We start from the raw sequence: 26,272 nt of genomic DNA, 5'->3' as shown, positions 1-26,272 counted from the left end.
AATGCATGCTTAACATCATTGCACAAACCCCATTACCATATGATCAGACAAAATAGAATTTAATTCATGCGTGTTTATCATCATTGCACTAATTCATGCATGCTTATTTAGTATCTAAACATTCGATGTGATGGGTGCTAAAAATAAGTCAGCGGAAGAAAACGGGGCCTAAAACTATCTAATATATTTAAAATTCAATTCTAGTTCCAAGAACAAAGAGGCACGGCAAATGGTATATCGACAACTGTAATGTCATTTTTCAAGTCAGTTGCTCTAGTAGGGGCAGGGGCTCTGTAAGTATCAATTTCCATCTCTCCTTAATATATACTCCCTCCGTTCCAAATTATAGGTCGTTTTGACTTTTCTAGATGCATAGATTTATGCATCTAGACATAGGGTATATCTAAGTGCATAACAAAGTCTATAAATCTAATAAAGTCAAAACGACCTATAATTTGGGACGGGGTAGTGGTATAGAATATGCTCCTAAAATTTTCACAAGCCTCTCGTAAACATAGAACTTAAAATTTCTCTGTCACCTTATGTCCAAAGAGTGCGTTAAAACAAAGTATAGAAAGTGAAAAAGGTGGACCATTATTATTCTGTTTGTGTATCCTAAACTCTGAATTCACATTCATCAACACAGATTTTCATGGGCACAAAAACGTCAAGATGCTACTTTCCTACCAGGTAAACTATCAATTTCCTACTATACCTTGCATAAGGTTTCATTTTTTTTCCTATGGTAATAAACTAGTATACAAAAAGCATGGTTTCGTTATGTGGGATATTTCCTTGTGATGGTAGAGAACAGGAACATGTATATGATGCTTATTCAATTTGGATTGTTGAATTTGCAGGTGATCAGGTGGTGTTTGTGGTGCTGAATTTGGTGCAGCTGCTTGGGCTGATATCCACCTTTGAACCCTTTCTGGTGTTGCCTGCATTACCAGAATAGTATATTAAGGCTAGAGACTCTGAAAGAGGGGTTCACTGGGACGTAATTACACTTGGTCAAGCATGAGAAAAAAAGGAAATAATGATGGTCAATGGTGCTCTAAAAGGTTCAGAATGTGGAAGTTTGATCTGCTGTCTAGAATCTGAACAAAACAAGGACAGATTGGATTTTGTTTCCGTCAAAAGCTAATTAAGGTGGTCAGATGATGTAACAACCTAGCTTAGAAAAACAGCAAAGATTCACAATACACGTCGAATGGGCCACACCTGCTAATTAACCCTCTTGTACTTTCATCCTCACTTTATGCAAAAAGTTGCAACGGGAGTTACTAGCTTCCTCAGGCCAGCTATTTAAGCTGGTTCAACTCCCTCTCCATTTCCGGTTTGGGACTATCTCCCGATGCCACAATGGTTTTCGTCACTATAGTAGCCGCATGTTACAATAACACGAATCTGGCCTGGCCCAACTGGCCCACGGGGCTGGGATGTCTTATATGATTAATGAAAATTTTGATAAATTGTAATATATTTTTTTGAAAAACGGTGTATTATAACTTTGTAATGTTATTGTAGGCAGCATACATATTGCTAATGTTCGGCTCAGGCTTTAACCTGAACCGCTCCTTATATTGAGTCCCAAAGCCAGGTGCCATAATGACTTGTCTATTCTTCAATAAATTAAGGAATCATCAGAATCATTTGTGTGTACTGGAGTTCATCATTGTGGATTGATCCTTTAGTAATTAGCCATGCAGTGATTTTGCAGATTAATTTGGGGATCATGTTACCAAATCTGTGTCCCAGCGCTATGGTAGAATAAACATTAGCCGTATGTGGGATAGGTAGCGTCCAAACTCTTAGCTCTATCTCCTTGGTGTCATTTGGCACTAGTACTGTAGGCTACAACGCACTTCTGTGGTTACAACTTTGATCAGATAAAGTGTAGCAGTATTGTATTTTTTCTGATAAAGAAAGCTTTATTGATTTTCATGATGAAAGTGAGCATCCATCCATTAGAGATGGCTAGCTTTTTATGTATGGCTGATAAAACTAGTAACCACTTGCAGATACGCGATAGCTACATAAATTCGTTGCCTTCTAGGGTTTTTAAGCCAGTTCATCGCCTGCTCTGGTCACCACTAGCCTCTCTCTTTCGCTCGCTGTTTACCAGCTGAAAGGCAGACACAGTGATCTTTTGTCAGCGATCCTCGGTTGCCTCGATCGATCGAGGCTGAGAGGCCGCCGGACCTACCTGAAATGGCCGACGGTGCGCCGGCGAAGGTGTACTACGACGGTGCCCGGGCTGCGCCATGGACAGGAAGAAGGAGAGCCGCAGGGGCATCCACTACAAGGAACTGCTCTTCGTTGCCATCATCACCCTGCATGCCGTCTCTCTAATGTTATTCGGAAGAGACAGTGACAAGCTGAAGCTGAATGGATGCTTTGACACGGCGTCGTTTAACTCCGATTTGTGCTGTCTGCAGTTTGCAGGCGGGCACTCGATTCCTCTCCGTCTCCGGAGTCAGGCACCCGCGCATTTGGTGGATCACCTTGCGTCCACGCACTGACGTAGCTAGTGACGTGGTTCAAGTACAACTATTCCTGTCTGGACGAATATATCTGACGATCCATCCTGAGCATGTCAGCCTGACGTCCTTACCTGAAACTGAAAGGCTCTTTTTAGCAGGCTGCATGCATGGCCTGAAAGAAAATCCAGGGTATCTTTCTTTTTACAAAGAAAATCCAGGGGAAATCAGTGAAGGATTTAATTTGCAGCCCAACAACGCCTGTGCATCTCCTTTTGTCGTTTGGATCTCCTTTTCTCTGTTCGCTGTCGCTGGTGCCGTTGAGGTCAATTTCCGGCAGGTGGCGAACAGGAATGTACAGCAGCTTCTTCGATCGGGAGCAGTCTTTTAGCAGGTAATCAACGAAGAAGCCTGCGGAAATTTTTCACCACCTACTAGTCACTCACACATTCTTCCACTGCAGTGGACTGACTAATGGAGTGACCAATCACCTGAGGTTTTCTGGTAGGATGATCTCCTTCCCCAGGCCGCCATTGCTCGATGCAGATTGCCGGCTGCTAGTTTCGTCAATATCGGTCCTAGTCAGGTCCCCGTCTTTAACTTTCACATCTTTTTTTCCTGCTCAGGATTCAGACTTCAGAGTGGCTTCGCGACACTGCCTCGATCGCTCTCAGACTTGCAGTCGGCGTTGCACAGGGGCACATCCGCAGGCAGGCGTCGCCCGAGCACGGTAGGGCCCCCCGCGCAGGCGTGTCAGGCCGCAGGCCATCTGTCACCCCGCTCAGCGTCCTCGCCATCGGTTTGTGGCGCAGACGTAACGCCGGCACGCGGACCGACGACCAAGGGAAGGACCCACGGCACCTTCCACGTTTCCTTCCACGCCTCCGCTCCTTCCTTCAGATCCTTCAGCTAGCCTTTCTCTGTCTCTCCTCATCCTCTCTTCTGACGCGCCTCGCCCTGCTCGATCCTACTCATTCATCGCCTTTCACTCGGCCGCGCTGAGCTGAAATGGGGGAGCTGCCGCCGCCGCCATCGCCGCCAGGGAAGGTGTACTACGAGGGGTGTCCCGGCTGCGCCATGGACAGGAAGAAGGAGAGCCACAAGGGCGTTCCCTACAAGGAGCTACTCTTCGTCGGCATCATCACCTTCGCCTCGGGTACGTACAATAATATACGTCATTATCTATCCAGCCAACGTACATGCTGATGCTACGGCATACTACTAATTCCTTCATTTCTTAATCGCTTCGTATCCATGGATGGTTTTATTTTACTGCAACTCTTGTTAGATTTGGATCGGATATCCTCGCTTCTCTCTTTTTTTTTATTGCTGGACATTCTTCCTCCTCGACTGGCTGTGCCAGCTATGTAGATGTTTCTTCTGAAACGTTATGTACTCATGTAGTAACTGATATCTCAATATCACTTCTCTTGTCCTTTCTCAGCTCTACCAATAACATCCTTGTTCCCGTTTTTGTACTTCATGGTAAGCTACCATGCCATCCTATTCAAGGAGTATTCTCTTCCTCTGAATCAAATATGTGTTTTTTTTAATAAACTGCTGATTTCTAAAACAGATAAGAGACATGCATGTTGCTCAAAAAGAAGAAGACATTGGATTCTACGCTGGTTTTCTTGGTAAGATTTATCACAGCCAAGTGTCAACAACAACCAAGCATACTTGTTGCTCTTGAAAATTATCATATATGGTGCGTACCTGCCTTTTTTTTTCCCTTAGGTGCGTCATATATGATCGGTAGAGGTATTGCCTCAGTCTTCTGATCTGGGGTATAGTAGCTGATCGTATTGGACGAAAGCCTGTAATTGCAATTTCAGTATTTTCAGTGTAAGTACTCATGGTATATATCTTTCTTCACCTAAGAAAGGGAACCAAAATGTACTCCAAAAGTAGACCTGCATTATGTTACGTATGATCTCTGACCCATTTCCAAACCTGTATTTTAGCATTGTCTTCAACACTTTGTTTGGACTGAGTGTGAAATATTGGATGGCTATCGCAACAAGGTTTCTTCTTGGTGCCCTGAATGGATTCCTTGCACCAGTAAAGGTACTTTTTTTTGAACGGACCAGTAAATTAAGGTATTTAGTTGCATGCATACAAGTGGCAATTCCTAAAAACAAATAAAAGAAATATTTTACTATCAGTTGCTGCCCTGATTCCAGCAAAGGTCTAATCAATATAATGTAATTGTTGCTTTCTTCTGCAGGCCTACTCCATCGAAGTTTGTCAACCTGAACAGCAAGCTTTGGGTATATCAATTGTAGGTTTCAATTCCACATATAAATGCTCAGCACTTGCCGCATAGTATGACATAAATAATTGCGTACCTGGAACTCAGTATGATCCATTTCATCAAATTTAGGTCAGCACAGCATGGGGAATGGGTGTTATAATTGGCCCAGCAATTGGGGGCTACCTAGCACAGGTATCTCACACAGATTATATATTATTTCTCAACTATTTGGATTAATATTAACCTATTGTGTCTTCCATCCTTATTGCTAGCCTGTCAAACAATATCCACATCTGTTTCATGAGAAGTCAGTGTTTGGAAGGTATTCCTTTCAGCTAAAATTAAATTTCTTTTTAACACTAAGCTAGAATGATCTTTTTAAAATTTTATCTTGTTGATCCAACATCATGCAGGTTTCCATATTTATTGCCATGTATATGTATCTCACTTTTTGATACCTTTGCTTTCATAAGTTGTGCATGGCTCCCGGTAAGTACGACCTACTCTATGACTCTATGTATGCTTTGAAATTATTGTTTTAATGTCATCATGAAGAGTTTTTCATGTGTTTTATGATTAATTTACACATAAACATGTCTTGTTGGAACACTAAAGTAGTCGATTCCATGTTAATATTCTATCCTACCTTAAAATACACGAAGGCTCGATAATCTTGCACACATGCGCATTTTCTACTGTTATTTTAATTTACTTATCATTCATGGACTAACTATAAACAGGAGACCCTACATAAGCACAAAGGCCTTGACAGAGGAGTTGAAATGGTAGAAGGTTCTACTAATCAAGAAAGCACAGAACTACCTAAAAAGAGCTTACTCAAAAACTGGCCATTGATGTCATCTATTATCACATATTGTGTCTTCTCCCTCCATGACACTGCATATGCTGAGGTACCACTTACTCGATCCGCTCTGCTACTTTGAAATACAATGGTTCTGAAATTTATGGTTCTGAAATTTATTTGTTGTAATTCAATATCAGATATTTTCTCTATGGACTGTAAGTAATAGAAAATATGGTGGGCTTAGCTTTTTATCTAAAGATGTGGGCCAAGTTCTTACAGTTGCAGGTAATTCCAATTCAATCAACTGCTTTCCCAAAAACTCTAAGGAATCTTACGCAACCATTTGATCAGTGTTTTTTGTGTTTTATAGTTAATAAGATGTACTGACTGTACTTTATGGAAGGTCAATAATCATCCTTCGTTGAATTGTAGGCGCCAGCCTTCTAGTTTATCAACTCTTTGCATACCGTTGGGTTAATAAAACTTTTGGACCTATCCACTCAACCCAAATTTCATCAGTGAGTTGCTAAAGTCACAATTATTTGACTATTTGTAGTTTGTCTGTACTTATTATTGCCTATTTTTCTGTTAAAAATACTTGTAGTTCTTAACAATTGATCTTGAGCTCGCAGGCATTGTCTATACCAATAATTGCTGCTTATCCCTTCATGACACACTTATCAGGAATAAGACTCGGTGTGCCACTCTACATTGCAGCAATGCTAAAAAGTGTTTTTGCAGTAAGTACTTTATGATGATAGTTAAAATACATCACCTCACTTACCACTACACTATACATGGTTAAATAGGTACGCTCATATATAGCATTAGAAATTTATGAGAAATAAAATGATGGTTATATATGTGCGTATCTTGATCAGATAACAAGAGTTACTGGCACTTCTCTGCTACAGAACAATGCTGTGGTATGTGTCAACTTATGTCTGTTCGATTTATTTATTATCCCATATCTTAACAAGAATTGATTTGTATTCGTACTAATGCCAAAATCGTAAATAAATATAATATCTGAATTGAATGCTATTCATAGCCACAAGAACAAAGGGGTGCTGCAAATGGAATAGCTACAACAGCAATGTCTTTGTCGAAGGCTTTTGCTCCAGCTGGAGCAGGCATTATGTACGTATGGCTGGTGCTTTCTTGCATTCTTGTTGTTCATATAATGCTATCTCAATTCTTAGTGGAGAAAATTTTGCTATTTTAAACTAATATTCCTAGCTTAGTGATTGCATTTTGTCTGATAAGAATGAAAGCATGGACCAATCCAAACAACACATGTATTCAGAAGAAGAGACTCACTGTTGAAATACCTCTGGATGCAGATTCTCATGGGCACAAAAACGCCAACATGCCGCATTTTTTCCAGGTATAGACTATATATATGCTTTAGTTTGAAGAACCATATAAGTTGCAGTGCTACCATTCTAATGTATAAAACAAGTGTGATAATTTATTGCATATAAAAAAAAGTTACTCCAATATTACCCTAGTACAATCACCATGGAGGGTGTCGATTGGAAGATGTATTTGATTGATCCTTGCATTTTTCATGTATGTTCAGGAGACCATATGGTGTTTCTGCTATTGAATTTGACAGAGGTCATCGGGCTCATACTGACCTTCAAGCCTTTCCTGGCAGTTCCCCAACAGTACAACTGAAGTATATAGAGTAGTGTGCCCGAACGAGAGAGATGACAATATGATGTCATAGTGCAAGAAAATGGCATTATCATGTTAGCAATGCATAGAGAAGACTGAAACAGTCGCATGTGCAATGCAATTTAGTTTACAACGCTTGGAAAATTGATATATTACACTGTTTGATGACAACACGAGGTGCTGGGCCAGCTCGTCACGACAAGAACAAGTTCAAGCCAATGGCAGTGGTGACCGGTAATGACTGGGACGTACAGGGGATGGCGCCACGAGCTCATGAGCAAAGTGCAGCTTTGCGAATACTATGTACGATCCTGCGTACCACGTCGTCGACGAGCTGACGACGTAATATAAGCCGGCAACTTCCAGCCATCCTGGCGCCCATTGGTGTCCTCGAGCTCTCAGTCTTGCGAGCGATCGACCGGCCCCCTGCCGATGAAGAAGCTCCGGAACGGCGCGAGAGCGGCGCCCGTCGACGCGTGCTGCGTGGCCAAGCACCGGCAGAACGGAACGAAGTGGATCCGGGCACGCACGCTCCTCGACACGGCCTCGAGTGCCGAGCTGGCAGGGCAAGAACAGTTCATTGAGTCGACGTGTTGGACCCGTGCTCCGTGCTCGTCATCGTCGCCGGCGAGCTCGCAGCCGCACTCGCCGTGGGTGCTCGAGCCCCGTCGTGCCGGAGGTTTTCGAGAGCAGGATGGATGCAGCAGCAACACAGCTAGCTAGATGGCCTACGGCGAGAGCGCCGCTGTTCTGGACGTGCGTGGTCATGGAGGCGATCGAGAGAGTGGCGTAGGCGTCGGCGAACGTGTCGTCTCAGCTGGAGCGAGCGCAGCGCAGCGCACCGCAGGCATGAGCATGATGTCGGCGCAGCCGCAGCGCGCGCGTGACGCCGCATGGCCGCTCGCCGATCATGGCGCGGTGCTGCAAGCGCGGGTGGAGTAAGTCAAGAATGGAGATCTCCCTCCATGTGGAAGGACATGACCACAGAGGCGCCACATCAAGTTTGGTGGTCGAGGTCGCCGGCGGCGTGACCCCAGCCCGTTCGCGTGCCTCTTGCTGGGCTGGCAGGCTCGTCCTCCACAGAGGCAGCATCATATCAAAGGCCGGCGCCAATTGGTGTACTCGAGCTCGCCGTCTTGAGAGCCACCACTGGCCTCCTGGCGATCGATGAAGAAGCGCTCGGACGGCGGCCGTGTTCGAGCACAAGTGGATCCGGCCACGCACGCTTCTCAGCCCAACTGGCACCACGTGTGACCACCCGTGCTCCATGCTCACCGCCTCGGCACTGCCGTCATCGACAACACGAGCTCGCCGCCGACGGGGAAAGATCGGGTACTCGTGGCGCGGTGGATGACAGTGTTGCGGCCCGGCCAGCACGTCCGGTGCGGGCGTGCAGCATGGACGTCGCCGCCCGGCTGGCGCGCAGCCCCGAGCGAGGCCGCCGTGCCGGTGGTGCAGCGCTAGGCAATGATGACGGATTAACGGCCTCGCCGAGGTGGCAGGCGCATGCAGAGTTCGTTATATTGGACGACATGCTGGAGCCGTGTACTGGGCGACGTGCTCACTGCTGCCGGCTCCAAGATTACTTGCTGTTGGCACGGCTGACCAGCAACGTCAGCCGGGCAACGGGCCTCTCAAACACACGTGTACATTTAGGTTACGGACGTAGATTCCAGCCAGCTGTCCGATCCTCCCCTTCCCCTTCCCCTCCCCTTTTTTCCCTCCTTTTTTTAATATAACCAACCTAACGGCCACCTGCGCAGGCACCGCCGTTCCTCGCACCCCCTAAACCCCCTCCTCCGTCTCTCCCTCGCCGACCACCCCCTCACTACCGAAACCCACCCCCCACGCTCAGGTCGCGACCGACCCTATGTCGGATTCGCGACCAAGCCTCACCGCCGCCGCCGTCAGGGCCGCGTCTCGCGCAGCCGGACCTTACCGTCGCGCTCGCGCGTGGGCTGTTCTCGAGAGAAATCCCAAGCTCGTCGACCGTCAAGACCTACTAGCGTTGGACGCTGACTACGCTGTCCTCCACGCCACCCCATCGGGGCTCCCCACCCTCCTCCTCAGCTGCACGTTGATTCCCCTAGGCGACCACGAGAGCCGCGTGGAGTGCACCGTCAGAGAGGGAAACCTGTTGCTCTTTGTGCTATCGGCACGGGGAGGGCCCGACAGCGGACACCTTCTCGTCTACCTTACCGGGAGCCGCAGGGCGCGCCAGGTGCCTAGGGTCCCTGCGGGGCTCGTCGTCCTACAGTTCGGGCTCCAAGACTGCACCGGGATCCTCCCCGCCACCGGCAGCCACTACGTGGTGGCACAACTTCAGAGCGATTCGGCGTCGCGCCCCTCCTCCTCTTCATCGTCGATTGTGCACCACCGCATGATATGTTTCACATCCTCTTCATCATCCTGGACAGCCACGGACATGGCCGCCCAGCTTCCGCGCCACTTTGAGGAACTGTCGAATGACGAGGCAGACTGGAAGTTGTTAGAGGTCACGGGCGGGCAGGAGTGGCTGACGTTCGAGGCGCACACCGTCGTCGCACGTAACGACGGCTCCCAGCTGCTGTTCATCGACCTCGAGCACGACCTGATCCTCCTCTTCAGGCCGGGCACGGCAACAGCGAGGTGCGTCGCATTCCCGGACGCTAAAGACGACGGTGGCAATCTAGGCATGGAGGCACCCGCGACGCCCCGCGGCGATCTGGCCGCGGCGGATGTAGAGGAAGCTGCAAGGCGCTGCGGTATGAGGTTCAACGAGGGGAGGCTCTGCGCCGCGCCGGCCTGCAGATCCCCCCGAGGGGTCAGGCGGCCCAAGCCGCGGAGGGCGCGACCACGCGAGAGGACGGGGCCGCCCGCCTGCAGATCCGCGCCGCACCACACCGATTTGCAAATCCACCCGAGGGGTCGGGCGGCTCGAGCCGCGGAGGGCGCGACCACGCGAGGGGACGGGGCCAGCCGCCTGCAGATCCGCGCCGCGCCACGCCGCGCCGGCCTGCAGATCCACCCGAGGGGTCGGGCGGCCCAAGCCGCGGAGGACGCGACCGCGCGAGGGGACAGGGACGGCCGCTTGCAGATCCACCAGAGGGGTCGGGCGGCCCGAGCCGCGGAGGGCGCGACCGCGCGAGGCGACAGGGCCGGCCACCTGCAGATCCGCGCCGCACCGCGCCGGCCTGCAGATCCACCCGAGGGGTCGGGCGGACCGAGCCGCGGAGGGCGCAACCGCGCGAGGGGACGGGACCGGCCGCCTGCAGATCTGCGACGCGCCGCGCCGGCCTGCAGATCCACCCGAGGGGTCGGGCGGCTCGAGCCGCGGAGGGCGCGACCGCGCGAGGGGATGGGGCCGGCCGCCTCCAGATCCGCGCCGCGCCGGGCCGCGCCGCCCTGCAGATCCACCTGAGGGGTCGGACGGCCTGAGCCGCAGAGGGCGCGACCACGCGAGGGGACGGGGACGACCGCCTACAGATCCGTGCCGCGCCGCGCCGGCCTGCATATCCCCCCGAGGGCTCGGGCGGCCCGAGCCGCGGAGGGCGCGACCACGCGAGGGGACGGGGCCGGCCGCCTGCAGATCCGCGCCGCGCCACGCCGCGCCGGCCGGCAGATCCACCCGAGGGGTCGGGCGGCCCGAGCCCCGGAGGGCGCGACCGCGCGAGAGGACGGGGCCGACCGCGCGAGCGGACGGGGCCGACCGCCTGCAGATCCGCGCCGCGCCGCGCCGACCTGCAGATCCACCCGAGGGGTCGGGCGGCCCGAGCCGCGGAGGGCGCGACCGCGCGAGGGGACGGGGCTGGCCGCCTGCAGATCCACGCCGCGCCGGCCTGCAGATCCACCCGAGGGGTCGGGCGGCTCGAGACGCGGAGGGCGCGACTGCGTGACGAGACGGGGCCGGCCGCCTGCAGATCCGCGCAGGCCTGCAGATCCACCCGAGGGGTCGGGCGGCCCGAGCCGCGGAGGGCGCGACCGCGCGAGGGGACGGGGACGGCCGCCTGCAGATCCGTGCCGCGCCGCGCCGGCCTGCAGATCCACTGGAGGGGTCGGGCGGCCCGAGCCGCGGAGGGCGCGACCGCGCGAGGGGGACGGGGCCGGCCGCCTGCAGATCCGCGCCGCGCCGCGCCGGCCTGCATATCTACCGATCTACCCAAGGGTTGGGCGGCCCGAGCGCGGAGGGTGCGACCGCGCGAAGGGACAGGGCGGCGCTGCAGATCGCGCGCACGCGCCGGCTGCAGATCCAGCTGAGGGGTCGGGCGGCCCGAGCCGCGGAGAGCGTGACCGCGCGAGGGGACGGGGCCGGCCGCCTACAGATCCGCACCGCGCCACGCCGGCCTGCACATCCACCCGAGGGATCAGGCGGCCCAAGCCACGGATGGCACGATCGCGCGAGGGGACGGAGCCGGCCGCCTGCAGATCCGCACCGCGCCGGCCTGCAGATCCACCCGAGGGGTCGGGCGGCTCGGGCCGCGGAGGGCGCGACAGCGCGACAGGACGGGGCCGGCCGCCTGCAGATCCGTGCCGCGCCGCGCCGGCCTGCAGATCAACTCGAGGGGTCGGGCGGCCCGAGCCGCGGAGGGCGCGACCGCGCGAGGGGACGGGGCGGGGCCGCCTGTAGATCCGTGCCGCGCCGGCCTGCAGATCTACCCAAGGGGTCGGGCGGCCCGAGCCGCGGAGGGCGCGACCGCGCGAGGGGACGGGGCCGGCCACCTGCAGATCCGCGCCGCGCCGCGCCGGCCTGCAGATCCAGCTGAGGGGTCGAGCGGCCCGAGCCGCGGAGGGCGCGACCGCGCGAGGGGACGGGGCCGGCCGCCTGCAGATACGCACCGTGCCGCGCCGGCCTGCAGATCCACCTGAGGGATCGGGCGGCCCGAGCCGCGGAGGGCGCGACAGCGCGACAGGATGGGGCCGGCCGCCTGCAGATCCGTGCCGCGCCGCGCCGGCCTGCAGATCAACTCGAGGGGTCGGGCGGCCCGAGCCGCGGAGGGCGCGACCGCGCGAGGGGACGGGGCGGGGTTGCCTGCAGATCCGTGCCGCGCCGGCCTGCAGATCTACCCAAGGGGTCGGGCGGCCCGAGCCGCGGAGGGCGCGACCGCGCGAGGGGACGGGGCCGGCCGCCTGCAGATCCGCGCCGCGCCGCGCCGGCCTGCAGATCCAGCTGAGGGGTCGGGCGGCCCGAGCCGCGGAGGGCGCGACCGCGCGAGGGGACGGGGCCGGCCGCCTGCAGATCCGCACCGCGCCGCGCCGGCCTGCAGATCCACCTGAGGGATCGGGCGGCCCGAGCCGCGGATGGCACGACCGCGCGAGGGGACGGGGCCGGCTGCCTGCAGATCCGCGCCGCGCCGGCCTGCAGATCCACCCGAGGGGTCGGGCGGCCCGAGCCACGGAGGGCGCGACCGCGCGAGGGGACGGTGACGGCCGCCTGCAGATCCGCGCCGCGCCGCGCCGGCCTGCAGATCCACCCGAGGGGTCGGGCGGCCCGAGCCACGGAGGGCGCGACCGCGCGTGGGGACAGGGCCAACCGCCTGCAGATCCACGCCGTCCTGCAGATTCACGCGAGGGGCTGTGCGGCCGGCGGGAGGCGGCGGACGGCGTGAGGGAACGGGGGCAGGGGGAGGCACGGAGGGGCGCGGGGGAGGTAGTGTCGCGGGAGAAGCGGCGGCGGAACGGAGGACAGCCAGGGTGAGGAAGGTAGGGTTTGGGACTTAGGGGCGGGGGGTTTTATACGCGGGTTGAGCGGGCCTTAACAGACTGGGCCGCCCGCTTAATCCCGACGGCTTAGACCATGACAACTCAGATAAATATTCATTGCATTATCGACGCAGCAACCTTATCGTACATGTACGACCGAAGGGAACAATGATGTAAAATAACAAAGGAGAGAGAAAACGGTTGTATTTTCAATCCAAAACACATAGCAGTCCTGAGATTCAGTGGATCAAAATGATGCAATGATGCAGTAACAATATGTGTAGTCATTTAAGCATTTTTCACATGCGACCGCTTCATCCAAGTAGCTACATTACACCCAAGATGCATGAGCAGGTAGCACTCTTTGACAGCAAATGGTTTCAGTTCTCTATATATGATACGATTGTATTATGTGTGTGGCACTGTGCAATGAAAGTACCAAACATTACAGTATGTATGCTACCAGATAAATCACGGCCAGTATCCTACTAGCTTGCAAAATGCAAGATCTAGTTGTTTTCCTATGGCATTACTAGATTAAAGCCAATGGTGAACTAGTGGTAGCACAACTACAATACAAGTATATGGTTTTCGACTCTCTGTTTTCACCTTTTCTTTACAGTCTATCCTCCAAGACCCATTCAAGGAAATCTGAAAAATAGTAATATAAGTGTAAATGTTATAACAGCGTTAGTCAAAGATTTTGTGAGAGATGTCCATGACTAGTCGTCAATCAGGGGCACCCATGGCCTGTATTGCCACCTACTGATCAGCAAAAGATTCAGTGCATGGTTTGGTCCAGTAGCCAACTGAAAACACACAGAAGAAAGAAAAGGATAAGTTCACAAACAGGACAACCTTTCCACAAGTTACAAACAGGACTGAAAATTTAGCAATCAATCAATATATCCATAAAACCAGTGCAAGAACGTTCCAAACTGAAAGGCAAGTGCAAGAACTAATTTGGCACCATGTACTAGGCCGATTGGCGCGCTTTGCTCCACATATTCAGATAACGACATATATCCAGCTGTAGTGAAATTGTTATAAGACAATCTGAAAAGTAGCCTGCAATTTACCACAAGAAAATGCTATCAAATCCTATTTTTCTCTGAATTGCACAAGAAAATGAAGGACCACATCTTGATTGAAAGACTGGAGCAAGGTAGGGTTTCCCTACCAACAGAAGAAGAGCCAAATCGACCTAGATACACGGATCTGCAGTTCACTGAACAGAGGGAGGGAAGAAGGTTAGCAATTGATAGTCAAACCCCCAGTTCACCAACAGAAGATTTGAGAAATTGAGAGAGAGGGATAAGATGGTACCCGCCTGGATGACGCCAGTCTCGGAGGGGCCCTAGGTGCGGAGCCGCTTCGCCGAAGGTCTGGTTGCTCGCCGCCTTGCTGGAGTCTTGCCACTGCTGTTGCACGTCGGGCCGTCGGGGTGGTTGGGCGGAGCGCCAGAAAGCTGGGCAGCCAGCGAGCCATGGAGAGAGGCATATGGTTGCCCGCTTCGCCGAAGGAAGTCACACGGTCAAGGCCTCGAGTTCAAACCATTAAGACCCGATCCAAGTTGGCCCAAACCAATCTCGGCTATAAACCAAGCCCAACCAAACTTGCCAACTGTTTCCCACACCAACCAGATGAAGGCCCAAATCCAGGCCCAGGTGGTTGAGCTTGGAGCCCAGACGGGTACGCGTGCGGCGTTAACGAGCCATGCTGGAATCGGCCCAGCTTGGGAAGTTGCTGTATCCCAGCGAAAAATTAGGGTTCTTTTTCCTTTTAAGTAAGCGTTGGGCCGTGCGTTAATCCATCATCGGCCGAATTAACTATGTCTCTAAATAATTTCAATAATTGAAATAATTTTATATTTGTTATTCTGACGAACATTTATCCATCTGTCCACGAATATTATTATGAAAAATTATGTTTTTTTTCTTTTAGGTAAACGTTGGGCTGTGCATTCATTAGGACGGTCATGTCTCTAATTGAATTAGTGTGGTTTATATTTGTCATTCTGATGAACATTTATTCATGTGTCCACAAATATTATTATTCTTCTTCATTTTTTCCCAGCAGTAATGTGGAGTTGTTTAATAAATGAAGTTTACGAGACATGTGGTTAATATTTCACTGTAAAATTGTACTAATATTGTCCATTTCTTGAAAAAGTTAATGTGGACTAGATCATTAAAAGAATATTAGAGTTCGATAAAGTGTGGGATGTATTTGTCTTATGGGCCAAATTGAGATAAGTTCTGGGCTTGATTATCTTAAGTGTTTGTCTTATGTTTTATTCATTCTTATGATATTGTCTATTATGCTTAAATTTTTTAGGCCTTGTTTTATTGTGTTTTTAAGTCCAATAATAATGTGAAATTATTATTTAAACTAAGTTATGATTACATAATTAGATTTAATTAGAGAATTTCAAGGTCATAATATTTTTTTGCCTTTTTAACTTACTTGGGCGATGAAGTTAAGTTTTAAGAGTTTATGTTTTCTTTCCTTATCTTTAAAGACCGAGTTCTGCCTCTCAAGTCTATTGATTTCTCCCACCTCTGCGGCGCTCTGTCCTGCAATAGTTTATTGATTTCTTTCACTCATGGGTCGCACCATCAAGAAGGCCAAGAAGGCTAAATCCAAGAAGACCAAGGTACCATACAAGATACTATTTCTGGAGCTCCAATTGATGCTTGTTTCTTCAGCTGTTTCAGTATGTTCTTTGCTTCACTTGCCTAATTCTTCTGTATTTCTGGGATGAAGAAAGTTGAAGCTTCATCGTCATCTAATCCTGTGGTTGCCTCTGGTCCGGCCAAGGTGAGGAAGAAATTTCCTATCCTTTTTTTTTCACACAGCCGGAATAGTGATGTTTGCTCGAAAAGCTACGCCTAATGAATCGCCTTTGTGCTTTGAAGTTTTTTTTTTTAAGTTTGTTCCTTTTCTAAGATGATGCATATTGTTTCAGTGTGCGAGCTATACCCTTAATTAGTGCTTCGTCTTAGGTCTGGCAACCGGGTGTAGATGCACTGGAAGATGGGGAGGAGCTCCAGTTTGATCCTGAGGCTTACAATTATCTCCGAGGGTTTAGCATTGGCTGGTCTTGCTTGAGGTAATGTTTCCCCGCATAGGGCATTGTTTCTTTATTTGGGTGTAAGTTAAGGCCAATATGTGATCCATTCTCAATGAATAACCTTCCGTTGCAGTTTTGATGTTGTGCGCGATCAACTTGGACTCGTCCGATCAGAGTTCCCCCATACATTCTATGGTGTTGCTGGAACACAGGTTGCGTTACTCTTTACAACTTCAAAACCTAGACATTTTTACTTCTTGACTTCATGTCTTTCACATAGTTTTTTTTTTACTTTTCTAAATTATCGTTTCTACAGGAATATTAATTTGTACTATTGCACCTGTTCTTCTATAGTTTAATTTTAATTTTGCAGAAAATGTCAGCGGAACATGCTATGGTGTTGCATGTTTGTATTTGTGTTCTTATTAAGTTTTTTTATATTTGAAAAGTGTGCCATTGCTGATTCTAAGCTCGAAAGAGAAAAAACGTGCCAGAAACTTATGGGCATTTATACCCTGATTCTTACTACAAATTGTAATTGATTGCGAATGCGCGAATTTGGATCATTAGAACTTTTATGAATGAATTGGTCTTCCTCTGGACATTTCAGCTTAAAGGATGTCAAAAGATTGGTGGAAATGCAAATAATCATTAAACATTAGTTTTGTCTCTCTGAGTTTGGAGCTAAACTGTTCTTCAGGCTGAGAAGGCTCCATGGAATTATATTGGCATTTTCAAGCTTTCTAACATAAGTGGGAAGAAGCGGGAACCTATACCACCTTCAGCAGTTGATGGTGACACTGATGTGGATAGTGACAGCAGCAGCGATGAAGAAGATGAAGAAATTAATGAGGATACAAAGCCCATCTTACATGTATGTTTCTAATCAAGATCATAATTCTAAACTATGCCACAAAAATCAAGGTTTTTCATTATCTAGCAAGTAATGCTGATACACAGTTTGTGATGTGTTCTGTTGCTGCATTTCAATGTACCAGCTAAAAAAAGTGGCCCATGCGGGTTGTGTAAATCGGATACGCTCAATGACTCAAAAACCACATATATGTGCTACATGGGGTGATACTGGTCATGTTCAGGTAATTCAGTTCTTACCTCACACTTCTTTTTCAGTTATTGTGATCAATGGCAATCTAAACCTGTCATCTATTCTATATGCATTGTATTTCTTTTTGAAAACCTGTCCAGAAACAGAATGCACTATTTTGACTTTTTTTGTGCATTGCCGGTTGCTAAATATGCAGGTGTGGGACTTGAGCTCCTTCCTTAATTCTTTAGCTGAGTCAGGGGCACCTGCACCCAAAGAAGATGACATAATCCACAAACACTTACCTGTGAAAGTATTTAGTGGCCATAAAGATGAGGGATATGCAATTGATTGGAGTCCGCTTGTTGCTGGAAGACTTGTTTCCGGTGTGTACATGATCTTGTCCATTTCACAATGTTTGTCATCTAAAATGTTTTGATGTGGTTCTCTCTATTCCATGTCCATAGATTATTGGTACCATTTAATTTCGTGTATAGATATTTTGATGGAATGACTTGATGATTTTTCTATGCAGGTGACTGCAATAAGTGCATTCACCTGTGGGAGCCAACTCCAACCAACTGGAATGTAGATCCAAATCCATTTGTTGGACACTCTGCAAGTGTTGAAGATCTTCAGGCATGCCACTGAATGATGCATCATGTACCTATTCATATGTTTCCTTGAATGTGATTGTCTCAACTAATATAAGTATATCCTTGCAGTGGAGTCCCACGGAAGCCGACATATTTGCCTCTTGTTCTGTGGATGGTACAATAGCGATATGGGATATACGTACAGGGAAGAAACCTCGTATGTCTGTCAAGGCTCATAAAACCGATGTTAATGTTATCTCATGGAATAGGTATATCCACTGGAAAACTCTTAACCTTATGAGTACTATAACTTCTGCTGCATAGTATTTTACACATGTTCTGACTTGCATTATCAGGCTTGCTAGCTGCATGATAGCTTCAGGGTGTGATGATGGCAGTTTCTCAGTTCGTGATCTTAGATCAATTCAGGTATTTCCTCCTTGATATATCAGAATTTTCTATGCTTGTGAGTTTCGGTGTAACCAACTTGACATTTTCCTTAATTTGTGTTTCTATAATTTGCTCTAAATTGGGCCCTGTTTGCCTCTGTGCAATATGTGGAAAGAAAATTACACATGATTGGGTGTTCCGAAGATATTAGAAAATGAATAAACCATCTAATAGATCAAAATCTATAAGCTACGTTTTTGCTACTAGATTTTTGAAATAGATAGCCTACAGTAGATATTTGCATCATTGCTAGTATGTAAATAGTGCACTTTGCACAAATCAGTGCAGCTGGTTACCGTGGTGTAGTACCCTTGTCATGTTGCCCAGTTTATCTTGACATATTCGGCTATTTGTATTGATGATAGTAATTGTGGTTATGTACTTCACTATTGCTTGTGAATCTTTTTTCTTTATGCTCTCTATTGTACTGGTAGGAGGACTCGTTGGTAGCACATTTTGAGTACCACAAGAAAGCAATTACATCTATCGAGTGGAGTCCACATGAAGCATCATCATTAGCTGTAACATCCGAAGATCATCAACTCACGTAACACTCCCTCCTCCCTGTTTTAGATCCACTGGATTGCCAAAATGTTTTCCCAGTATTTGCTGACACCTCTCATGAATTGTCTGGATTTAGAATTTGGGACCTTTCATTGGAAAGAGATGCAGAAGAGGAAGCTGAGTTCAGAGCGAAGATGAAAGAGCAGGCAAATGCACCTGAAGATTTACCCCCACAACTTCTCTTTGTTCATCAGGTACTACTATTAAATTTTTCTCTCATTTTATCATGATGGCGTTAGAAATTAACCGACTTATGGCCTCACCGTTGGTGGCTGCATCATTTTTCCTGCACAGTTCTATTGCTTGTAAAGAGTGAAATACATGACCCTGACTGTTTGTATGAGCAGGGCCAGAGAGATTTGAAAGAACTGCATTGGCACCCACAGATACCCTCAATGATCGTATCAACAGCAATTGACGGACGAGGCCATCGTGCCCTGCGACTTCAACCTCATCACGGACGTGGATTTCCGGCAGCTCGTGGACAGTGTGCCGCAGGGCGCGACCTTCACCATGGTGTCCGACTCTGGCCACAGCGGCGGACTCATCGACCAGGGGACCTCGCCGTCGACAGCCGTGCACCACCAGCTGCTTCTGCCCGCGCCCGCTTCCTCCCGTACGCCGCCGTCGTCGGCTACCTCTCCGGCGCCTCGGGTGTCGGCGCGTCCCACCACGTCGCTGACCACCTCCTCGCGCTCTTCGGCGCTGACGCCAGCGACAAGTTCCACCACCCGCGCCACCACGACAGCGCGCCGAGCCCCGACGGCGGGATCCTGCTGAGCGGGTGCCAGACGGACGAGACGTCCGCGGACGTGCCGGGGGACGACGACGACGACGAGGCGGCGGGGGAGGGGGGCAGCAAGGCGTGCGGCGCGTTCAGCAGCGCGGTGCAGGCCGTGCTGGCGGTGCACCCGGCGCCGGTGAGCAACCGGGAGGTGGTGACCCGGGCCAGGGAGGTGCTGCGCGAGAAGGGGTTCGAGCAGCACCCCTGCCTCTACTGCAGCGACGCCAACGCCGACGCGCCGTTCCTCTGCCAGCAGGAGGAGAAGGAGCCCGCCGCCATGCCCGCGCTGTGAATCTGTGATTTGTGCGAGTGTGATCTTAATTACGTGTGGATATGAACACATACGAACCATATCATGATGATGACATGCCATTATTACTCTGCTTACCAGTAATATGTGACTTTTCATGCCATTATTACTCTGCTTACATGTAATATGCTCGGCTGTGACCACCCGTGTGACCGTGCACTGCCGTCATCGACAACACACGAGCTCGCGGGCGACGGGGAAAGATCGGTGCTCGTGGCGCGGTGGATGACAGTGTTGCGGCCCGGCCAGCACGTCCGGTGCGGGCGTGCAGCGTGGACGTCGCCGCCCGGCTGGCGCGCAGCCCCGAGCGAGGCCGCCGTGCCGGTGGTGCAGCGCTAGGCAATGATGACGGATTAACGGCCTCGCCGAGGTGGCAGGCGCATGCAGAGTTCGTTATATTTGGACGACATGCTGGAGCCGTGTACTGGGCGGACGTGCTCACTGCCGCCGGCTCCAAGAGTACTTGCTGTTGGCACGGCCAGCAACGTCAGCCGGGCAACGGGCCTCTCAAACACACGTGTACATTTAGGTTACGGACGCAGATTCCGGCCAGCTGTCCGGCCATCTTTCTTGCCCCTGGCAGCAAGTTCGATTTCCAGAGGTACATCAAGCGTTGCGTTCTCTTGAGGACGACTTCAAGGTGATCAGCCCTCCGCATCTTCCTGTTCCTCAACGTCAACGGGTGTTTCATTTTTATGCCCTGAGAAAAACCTGACTGTTAAGAAAAACCTTGAAGGACTGAAGCTGCTGTTTCATTTTTATGCCCTGAGAAAGCAGTTTTTTCATTTTCTCTGTTATGTGCAGGAAGCGACTCCAGCCACCACCGGCGACCGACTCGCTCGCCGTGTACTCGGCGGGCGTGCTCACCGCCAGCGACCGACTCGCTCGCCGCTGGGCTCCAATATTAATCCGTGCTCACCGCCGTGCCGTCGTGGTTTGATGGCAACGGTGAACGGCCAGGCGCCTCGATGCAATGCTTCGTACCACGTGCTCGACGAGCTGACAACGTACGTTGCATCCAAAGGTCGGCGGCGGCCATTGGCGTCCTCGAGCTCGGGGATCGGCTGGCCTCCTTCTCCTTGGGCCTCCGCGACGTGCTCACTCGATCGAGCGTCCGCGTCTAGAACCTTCTCTGGGAGGCGCGTTCATCCGGGCCGCCGCCGCTAGGCATGCATCCGTGGAAGCGGGGGGGGGGCCCACCCTGTGACCTGGCAATAACAGAATCACACTCGGGGATTCAAACGAGGATCCCATGTCCAGGCTGTCTCCCCTCCCCTCCCCTCCCCTCCCTTCTTCTTATACGACGTCGAGTGCCCCCAACCCCATTCCCTCCCCCTAAACCCCCTCGGCCACCGACCACACCACCCCCACCACCACCGGGCCACCCCCACCCACCAATCCGACCGAGGCCGCATGGGGTCTCCCCTCGCCGGCGCCGGCGCCGCGGCGCTCAAGGACCGCGCGTGGGCGCTGCTCCATCGGACGCCCCAGTTCGTTGATGCCGAGAAGTTCCCGGCCGGCATCCACTACGCCGTCAAATGCGCCAAGCCGCCGAAGCTCTCCGAGCTCTCCATCAGCCGGGCCCGGGCGCTGCTCGCCGCTGGCGACCATGCTGAAGACGTCGTCGGGCGCGTCCTGTGCACCGACGGGGAGAGCAACATCCTCGTGGCCGTGTGGTCCGAGTCGGAGGAGCAAGGGCGTCCCAGCAGCCCTCCACGCCTGCTCGTCTGCCGCCCCGGAAGCGGCTCGGTGGACCTGGTTCCACCGATCCCGGAGCACCTCGCCGAGCACGGCGTCCTGGAGGCGGCGCTGCTTGGTGGCATCGGGATTGTCCCTGGCCCCAGAGGCGGCGGGCACTACCTGATCACCCTACTTGGAGCAGAGGATTCCTCGTCCTCGTCCTCCCCGGCGGCAGCGTCCAGGCGAGCGGACCAGCGCGCGGGCGCGTCGTCCTCTTCCTCCTCGGCGGCGCCGGCGCCCAGGCGGGCGCACCTGCGCGCGCTCGTCTACTGCTCGTCGTCGTCTTCCTGGACGACCAAGGAGGTGCGTCCCCGGCGTTTCCACGCGCCTTCCGGCGACGACGAAGACCACTGGGGCATCTGGAAGGAGGAGGAGCTGCCGCCAACCTTCAAGCCGGATGGCGTGCTGTGCCAGGACACCATGAGGCAGCACGTCTTCATGGATGAGGAGCACGGGCTGGTGCTCCTCTTCGATCCGAACGCCGATACTGCAAGGTTGGTTCCGTTTCCTGTCCATGGGGCGGAGGCCGACGAGTTGGGTCTGGAGGACGACGAGGCCCGTGTTACGGGGCAATCCATGGCCTACACCAACGGGAGGATCTGTCTCCTCCGATCTGCTGGTGGTTCGGTGAGGACTTGGTACCTCCAGGAGGGGGATTGGGAGCTGTTGTTCGATGTTCCCCGCGAGATGTGCCTCCCCTCTTCCTCTGGCCAGCTGCTCGCGTTCGATCCTACGTATGCCTGTAACATTACCTTCCTGGTCATGTCCGGAGCAAAGCAGATTTACCAGGCCGTCACAGTTGCAGTCGATCTTCTGGAAACAGCTTTGCCAACAGTCAAGGTTGTGGAGGTGGACGTTCTCGCCAGCAGCGCCTCTTGCCGGGAGATCGTGATCTGGTGGTTCAATCCCGCTTCACCTGTTGTTCAAGCCGCAGGTCCCAGGCGTAGCAGCCAGTTGATGCCCCATCTGAGCGCCAAGAGCCTGGGCGGGATGGCGAGGAGCGCCATCAGCATTGGCCGACAGCATATTGAGAGGGTTGGACCTCTAGCAGAGGTTGTTGGCACTATGGCTGAGGTCTGCGGAGTCCCGTTCGGGTCCAAGATAGCACCCGCGGTGGCGCAGCTTGTGACGGTGAACCAGGCCGCACGTTTGGGGGAGGAGTTCTTGGACTGGTTGCAAAAGCCAAGCCCACGGGATGTCAGGGTTGTTGAAACCAGGAAGGATGCGACCTCCGTGATCGAAGAGTGGATCAACAGCGGGAAGCCGAAGAGCATGGTCGTGCAACCGGCGCCGGGTCTGAGCGATGATCAGCTACTTGCCCTGAGCCGCTTCTTCAAGGACAAAGGCGCACATGAACTACTGCGGCTACCTCCCACGCCAAGCGAAGTTGGCGAAGATTACTACATGGTCAGCAACGCTGCTCCCCACTTCCCCCCAGTCTAGTAGGTTGGTTTGTACAAAAGCTTCAGAAGATTAGGTTTACTGACACCAAGCAGTAGCCTGAAAATTCAAAAAGTCTTAAATACTGTTACTGCCTGCATACAGAAATCGTTCAGACTACTTTCTTGTCCAGCCGGTGAGAACAATGCATCTCTCAGAATACACATGACACACAGTTTTACAAACATTTAACTCCTTTCTCTACTAGCAAACTTATTCCACTGCAGAGCATCTTCAGCTTCAGATCAGCACTTGGAGCCACAGATTAATCCATCTGCACAATAGTATGCAGAAAAAATTAGACCATGACAACTCCGATAAACGGTTGCATTTTCAATCCAAAACAAATAGCAGTCCTGAGATTCAGTAGATCAAAATGATGCAATGATGCAGTAACAATATGTGTAGTCATTTAAGCGTTTTTCACATGCGACCGCTTCATCCAAGTAGCTACATTACACCCAAGATGCATGAGCGTACAGGGCATAAGAGTGTAGGATTGTAAACGACGACATAAAAAGAGCGGGTAGCACTCTTTGACAGCAAATGGTTTCAGTTCTCTATATATGATACGAATTGTATTATATGTGTGGCACTGTGCAATGAAAGTACCAAACATTACAGTATGTATGCTACCAGATAAATCACAGCCAGTATCCTACTAGCTTGCAAAATGCACGATCTAGTTGTTTTCCAATGGCATTACTAGATTAAAGCCAATGGTGAACTAGTAGTAGCACAACTACAATACAAGTATATGGTTTTCGACTCTCTGTTTTCACCTTTTCTTTACAGTCTATCCTCCAAGATCCATTCAAGGAAATCTGAAAAATAGTAATATAAATGTAAATGTTATAACAGCGTTAGTCAAATGTTTTGTGAGAGATGTCCATGACTAGTCGTCAATCAGGGGCACCCATGGCCTGTATTGCCGCCTACTGATCAGCAAAAGATTCAGTGCATGGTTTGGTCCAGTAGCCAACTGAAAACACACAGAAGAAGGAAAAGGATAAGTTCACAAACAGGGCAACCTTTTCACAAGTTACAAGCAGGACTGAAAATTTAGCAATCAATCAATATATCCATAAAACCAGTGCAAGAACGTTCCAAACTGAAAGGGCAAGTGCAAGAACTAATTTGGCACCATGTACTAGGCCGATTGGCGCGCTTTGCTCCACATATTCAGATAACGACATATATCCAGCTGTAGTGAAATTGTTATAGGACAATCTGAAAAGTAGCCTGCAATTTACCACAAGAAAATGCTATCAGATCCTATTTTTCTCTGAATTGCACAAGAAAATGAAGGACCACATCTTGATTGAAAGACTGGAGCAAGGTAGGGTTTCCCTACCAACAGAAGAAGAGCCAAATCGACCTAGATACACGGATCTGCAGTTCACTGAACAGAGGGAGGGAAGAAGGTTAGCAATTGATAGTCAAACCCGCAGTTCACCAACAGAAGATTTGAGAAATTGAGAGAGAGGGATAAGATGGTACCCGCCTGGATGACGCCAGTCTCGGAGGGGCCCTAGGTGCGGAGCCGCTTCGCCGAAGGTCTGGTTGCTCGCCGCCTTGCTGGAGTCTTGCCACTGCTGTTGCACGTCGGGCCGTCGGGGTGGTTGGGCGGGGCGCCAGAAAGCTGGGCAGCCAGCGAGACATGGAGAGCGGCATCTGGTCCTAGCGGATCCGTGGACAGCCGGACGGGGGCGCAACGACGGCGAGCCCCATGGTGGCGGCGGCGTGGTGGCCTAGTGTGGGAGGAGAGGCGAGAGGGGTCGAGGCGAGCGGTGGACTGAAGGAAGTCGACGGTCAAGGCCTCGAGTGCAAACCATTAAGACCCGATCCAAGTTGGCCCAAACCAATCTCGGCTATAAACCAAGCCCAACCAAACTTGCCAAGTGTTTCCCACACCAACCAGATGAAGGCCCAAATCCAGGCCCAGGTGGTTGAGCTTGGAGCCCAGACGGGTACGCGTGCGGCGTTAACGAGCCATGCTGGAATCGGCCCAGCTTGGGAAGTAAGCGTTGGGCCGTGCGTTAATCCATCATCGGCCGAATTAACTATGTCTCTAAATAATGTTAACAATTGAAATAATTTTATATTTGTTATTCTGACGAACGTTTATTCATCTTCCACAAATATTATTACGAAAAATTATGTTTTTTTTTCTTTTATGTAAGCGTTGGGCTGTGCATGTTCATTAGGACGGTCATGTCTCTAATTGAATTAGTGTGGTTTATATTTGTCATTCTGATGAACATTTATTGATGTGTCCACAAATATTATTATTCTTCTTCATTTTTGCCCAGCAGTAACGTGGAGTCGTTTAATAAGTGAAGTTTACGAGACATGTGGTTAATATTTCACCGTAAAATTGTACTAATATTGTCCATTTCTAGAAAAAGTTGATGTCGACCAGATCATTAAAAGAATATTAGAGTTCGATAAAGTGTGGGATGTATTTGTCTTATGGGTCAAATTGAGATAAGTTTTGGGCTTAATTATCTTAAGTGCTTGTCTTACGTTTTATTCATTCTTATGATATTGTCTATTATGCTTAAATTTTTTAGGCCTTGTTTTATTGTGTTTTTAAGTCCAATAATAATGTGAAATTATTATTTAAACTAAGTTATGATTACATAATTAGATTTAATTAGAGAATTTCAAGGTCATAATAATTTTTTGCCTTTTTAACTTACTTGGGCGATGAAGTGAAGTTTTAAGAGTCTATGTTTTCTTTCCTTATCTTTAAAGACCGAGTTCTGCCTCTCAAGTCCAAGCTCTGCCACCTTGTTGGGCCATGTCACCCTTCACTGAATTATCCAAGAATTATAGCAGAGCACACGAATGAATAAATCTAACAAACGGAGAAGGGGGTGAAGGCGAATTGCATCAGAGCTCCATGGTTGGCATAGCAAGATTCCACTAAGCTTCTCATCATAACAACATGATTAGAAATAAGTCTGTCTTAGTATTTGAGTGTTGAAAACATTAGTCAACGCATGAACAACATGAGAACACTAGTTTAATTGCCGAGCCCTACGATCTACACGACAGTTAATCTATATCTATATACCTATCTATTATTAAAGTGAGGAACGCTTCTGCCCACTTTTTTTGTTTGGTCCAACTTCTATCAAAGAGAGGTGGGCCTGATGTTTAATAATAGGTACTATTAATGCATTGTGGGTCCCACCTGTCATCAGGGGCCGTTGCCGCGGCTCCCAGGCCAAGCCCGACCGTGCGCCGCCGCCGCCAGGCCTTCAGCGTTCGCGCCAGGGCATCCGGGCCGCCCCCGCGCCCTATAAAGGGATCACCCAGGTGCCCAAGACCCCGTGCTGCACCCCCCGCCGCCCGCCGTCACCC

General features: G+C 50.8%; 3 protein-coding genes, 1 long non-coding RNA gene and 2 pseudogenes across 4 annotated transcripts in view; 4 read left to right on the top strand and 2 right to left on the bottom strand.

Moving 5' to 3' along the window:
* LOC101771816 (protein ZINC INDUCED FACILITATOR-LIKE 1) overlaps positions 1 to 1,498 on the top strand; it is a 6,062-nt gene extending 4,564 nt beyond the window's left edge. The window contains exons 14-16 of the mRNA XM_022828429.1: positions 205 to 293; positions 647 to 690; positions 861 to 1,498. Coding sequence (XP_022684164.1) covers positions 205 to 293; positions 647 to 690; positions 861 to 958 — 231 coding nt within the window. The 3' untranslated portion in view covers positions 959 to 1,498. The remainder of the gene's footprint in view (positions 1 to 204; positions 294 to 646; positions 691 to 860) is intronic.
* A 1,863-nt stretch (positions 1,499 to 3,361) lies between these two features.
* On the top strand, positions 3,362 to 7,393 carry LOC101771420 (annotated as a pseudogene).
* A 5,885-nt stretch (positions 7,394 to 13,278) lies between these two features.
* On the bottom strand, positions 13,279 to 14,406 carry LOC101771030. Its single transcript, XM_004977407.3, has 4 exons — positions 14,232 to 14,406; positions 14,082 to 14,129; positions 13,872 to 13,969; positions 13,279 to 13,710 (listed from the first exon to the last, which is right to left on the bottom strand). Exons 1-4 carry the CDS (start codon positions 14,399 to 14,401, stop codon positions 13,664 to 13,666), a joined length of 363 nt encoding a protein of 120 aa, XP_004977464.2. The 5' UTR covers positions 14,402 to 14,406; the 3' UTR covers positions 13,279 to 13,663.
* Positions 14,407 to 15,458: 1,052 nt separating this feature from the next.
* Positions 15,459 to 19,048, top strand: LOC101766449 (glutamate-rich WD repeat-containing protein 1; the record flags this gene model as incomplete). Its single annotated transcript, XM_022828576.1, has 13 exons — positions 15,459 to 15,557; positions 15,668 to 15,721; positions 15,907 to 16,013; positions 16,108 to 16,186; positions 16,675 to 16,848; positions 16,973 to 17,071; positions 17,237 to 17,405; positions 17,555 to 17,658; positions 17,745 to 17,884; positions 17,972 to 18,044; positions 18,500 to 18,612; positions 18,706 to 18,823; positions 18,977 to 19,048. Coding segments are annotated over exons 1-13 (1,353 nt in total), but the record flags the coding sequence as incomplete, so codon positions are not given.
* Position 19,049: 1 nt separating this feature from the next.
* On the top strand, positions 19,050 to 19,727 carry LOC111257973 (annotated as a pseudogene).
* Positions 19,728 to 22,927: 3,200 nt separating this feature from the next.
* Positions 22,928 to 24,719, bottom strand: LOC101770627. The gene is made up of 5 exons (XR_001164562.2): positions 24,404 to 24,719; positions 24,258 to 24,305; positions 24,048 to 24,145; positions 23,686 to 23,885; positions 22,928 to 23,177 (listed from the first exon to the last, which is right to left on the bottom strand). It is a non-coding gene; the product is annotated as an uncharacterized LOC101770627 (long non-coding RNA).
* Positions 24,720 to 26,272: the final 1,553 nt, after the last annotated feature.

The sequence above is a fragment of the Setaria italica genome, chromosome VII (assembly GCF_000263155.2).
Source record: "Setaria italica strain Yugu1 chromosome VII, Setaria_italica_v2.0, whole genome shotgun sequence".
Classification (NCBI taxonomy): domain Eukaryota; kingdom Viridiplantae; phylum Streptophyta; class Magnoliopsida; order Poales; family Poaceae; genus Setaria; species Setaria italica.
Note: the sequence above shows the minus strand (reverse complement) of the source record. Positions and strands in the feature narration are given on the sequence as shown.

Coding starts and splice junctions, on each gene's coding strand:
- LOC101771030 (XM_004977407.3), bottom strand. CDS start 14,401: ATGCCTCTCTCCATGGCTCGCTGGCTGCCCAGCTTTCTGGCGCTCCGC. Junction 14,130..14,231: donor CCGAGACTGGCGTCATCCAG/GCGGGTACCATC, acceptor CCCTCTGTTCAG/TGAACTGCAGATCCGTGTAT. Junction 13,970..14,081: donor ATTTGGCTCTTCTTCTGTTG/GTAGGGAAACCC, acceptor GGTAAATTGCAG/GCTACTTTTCAGATTGTCTT.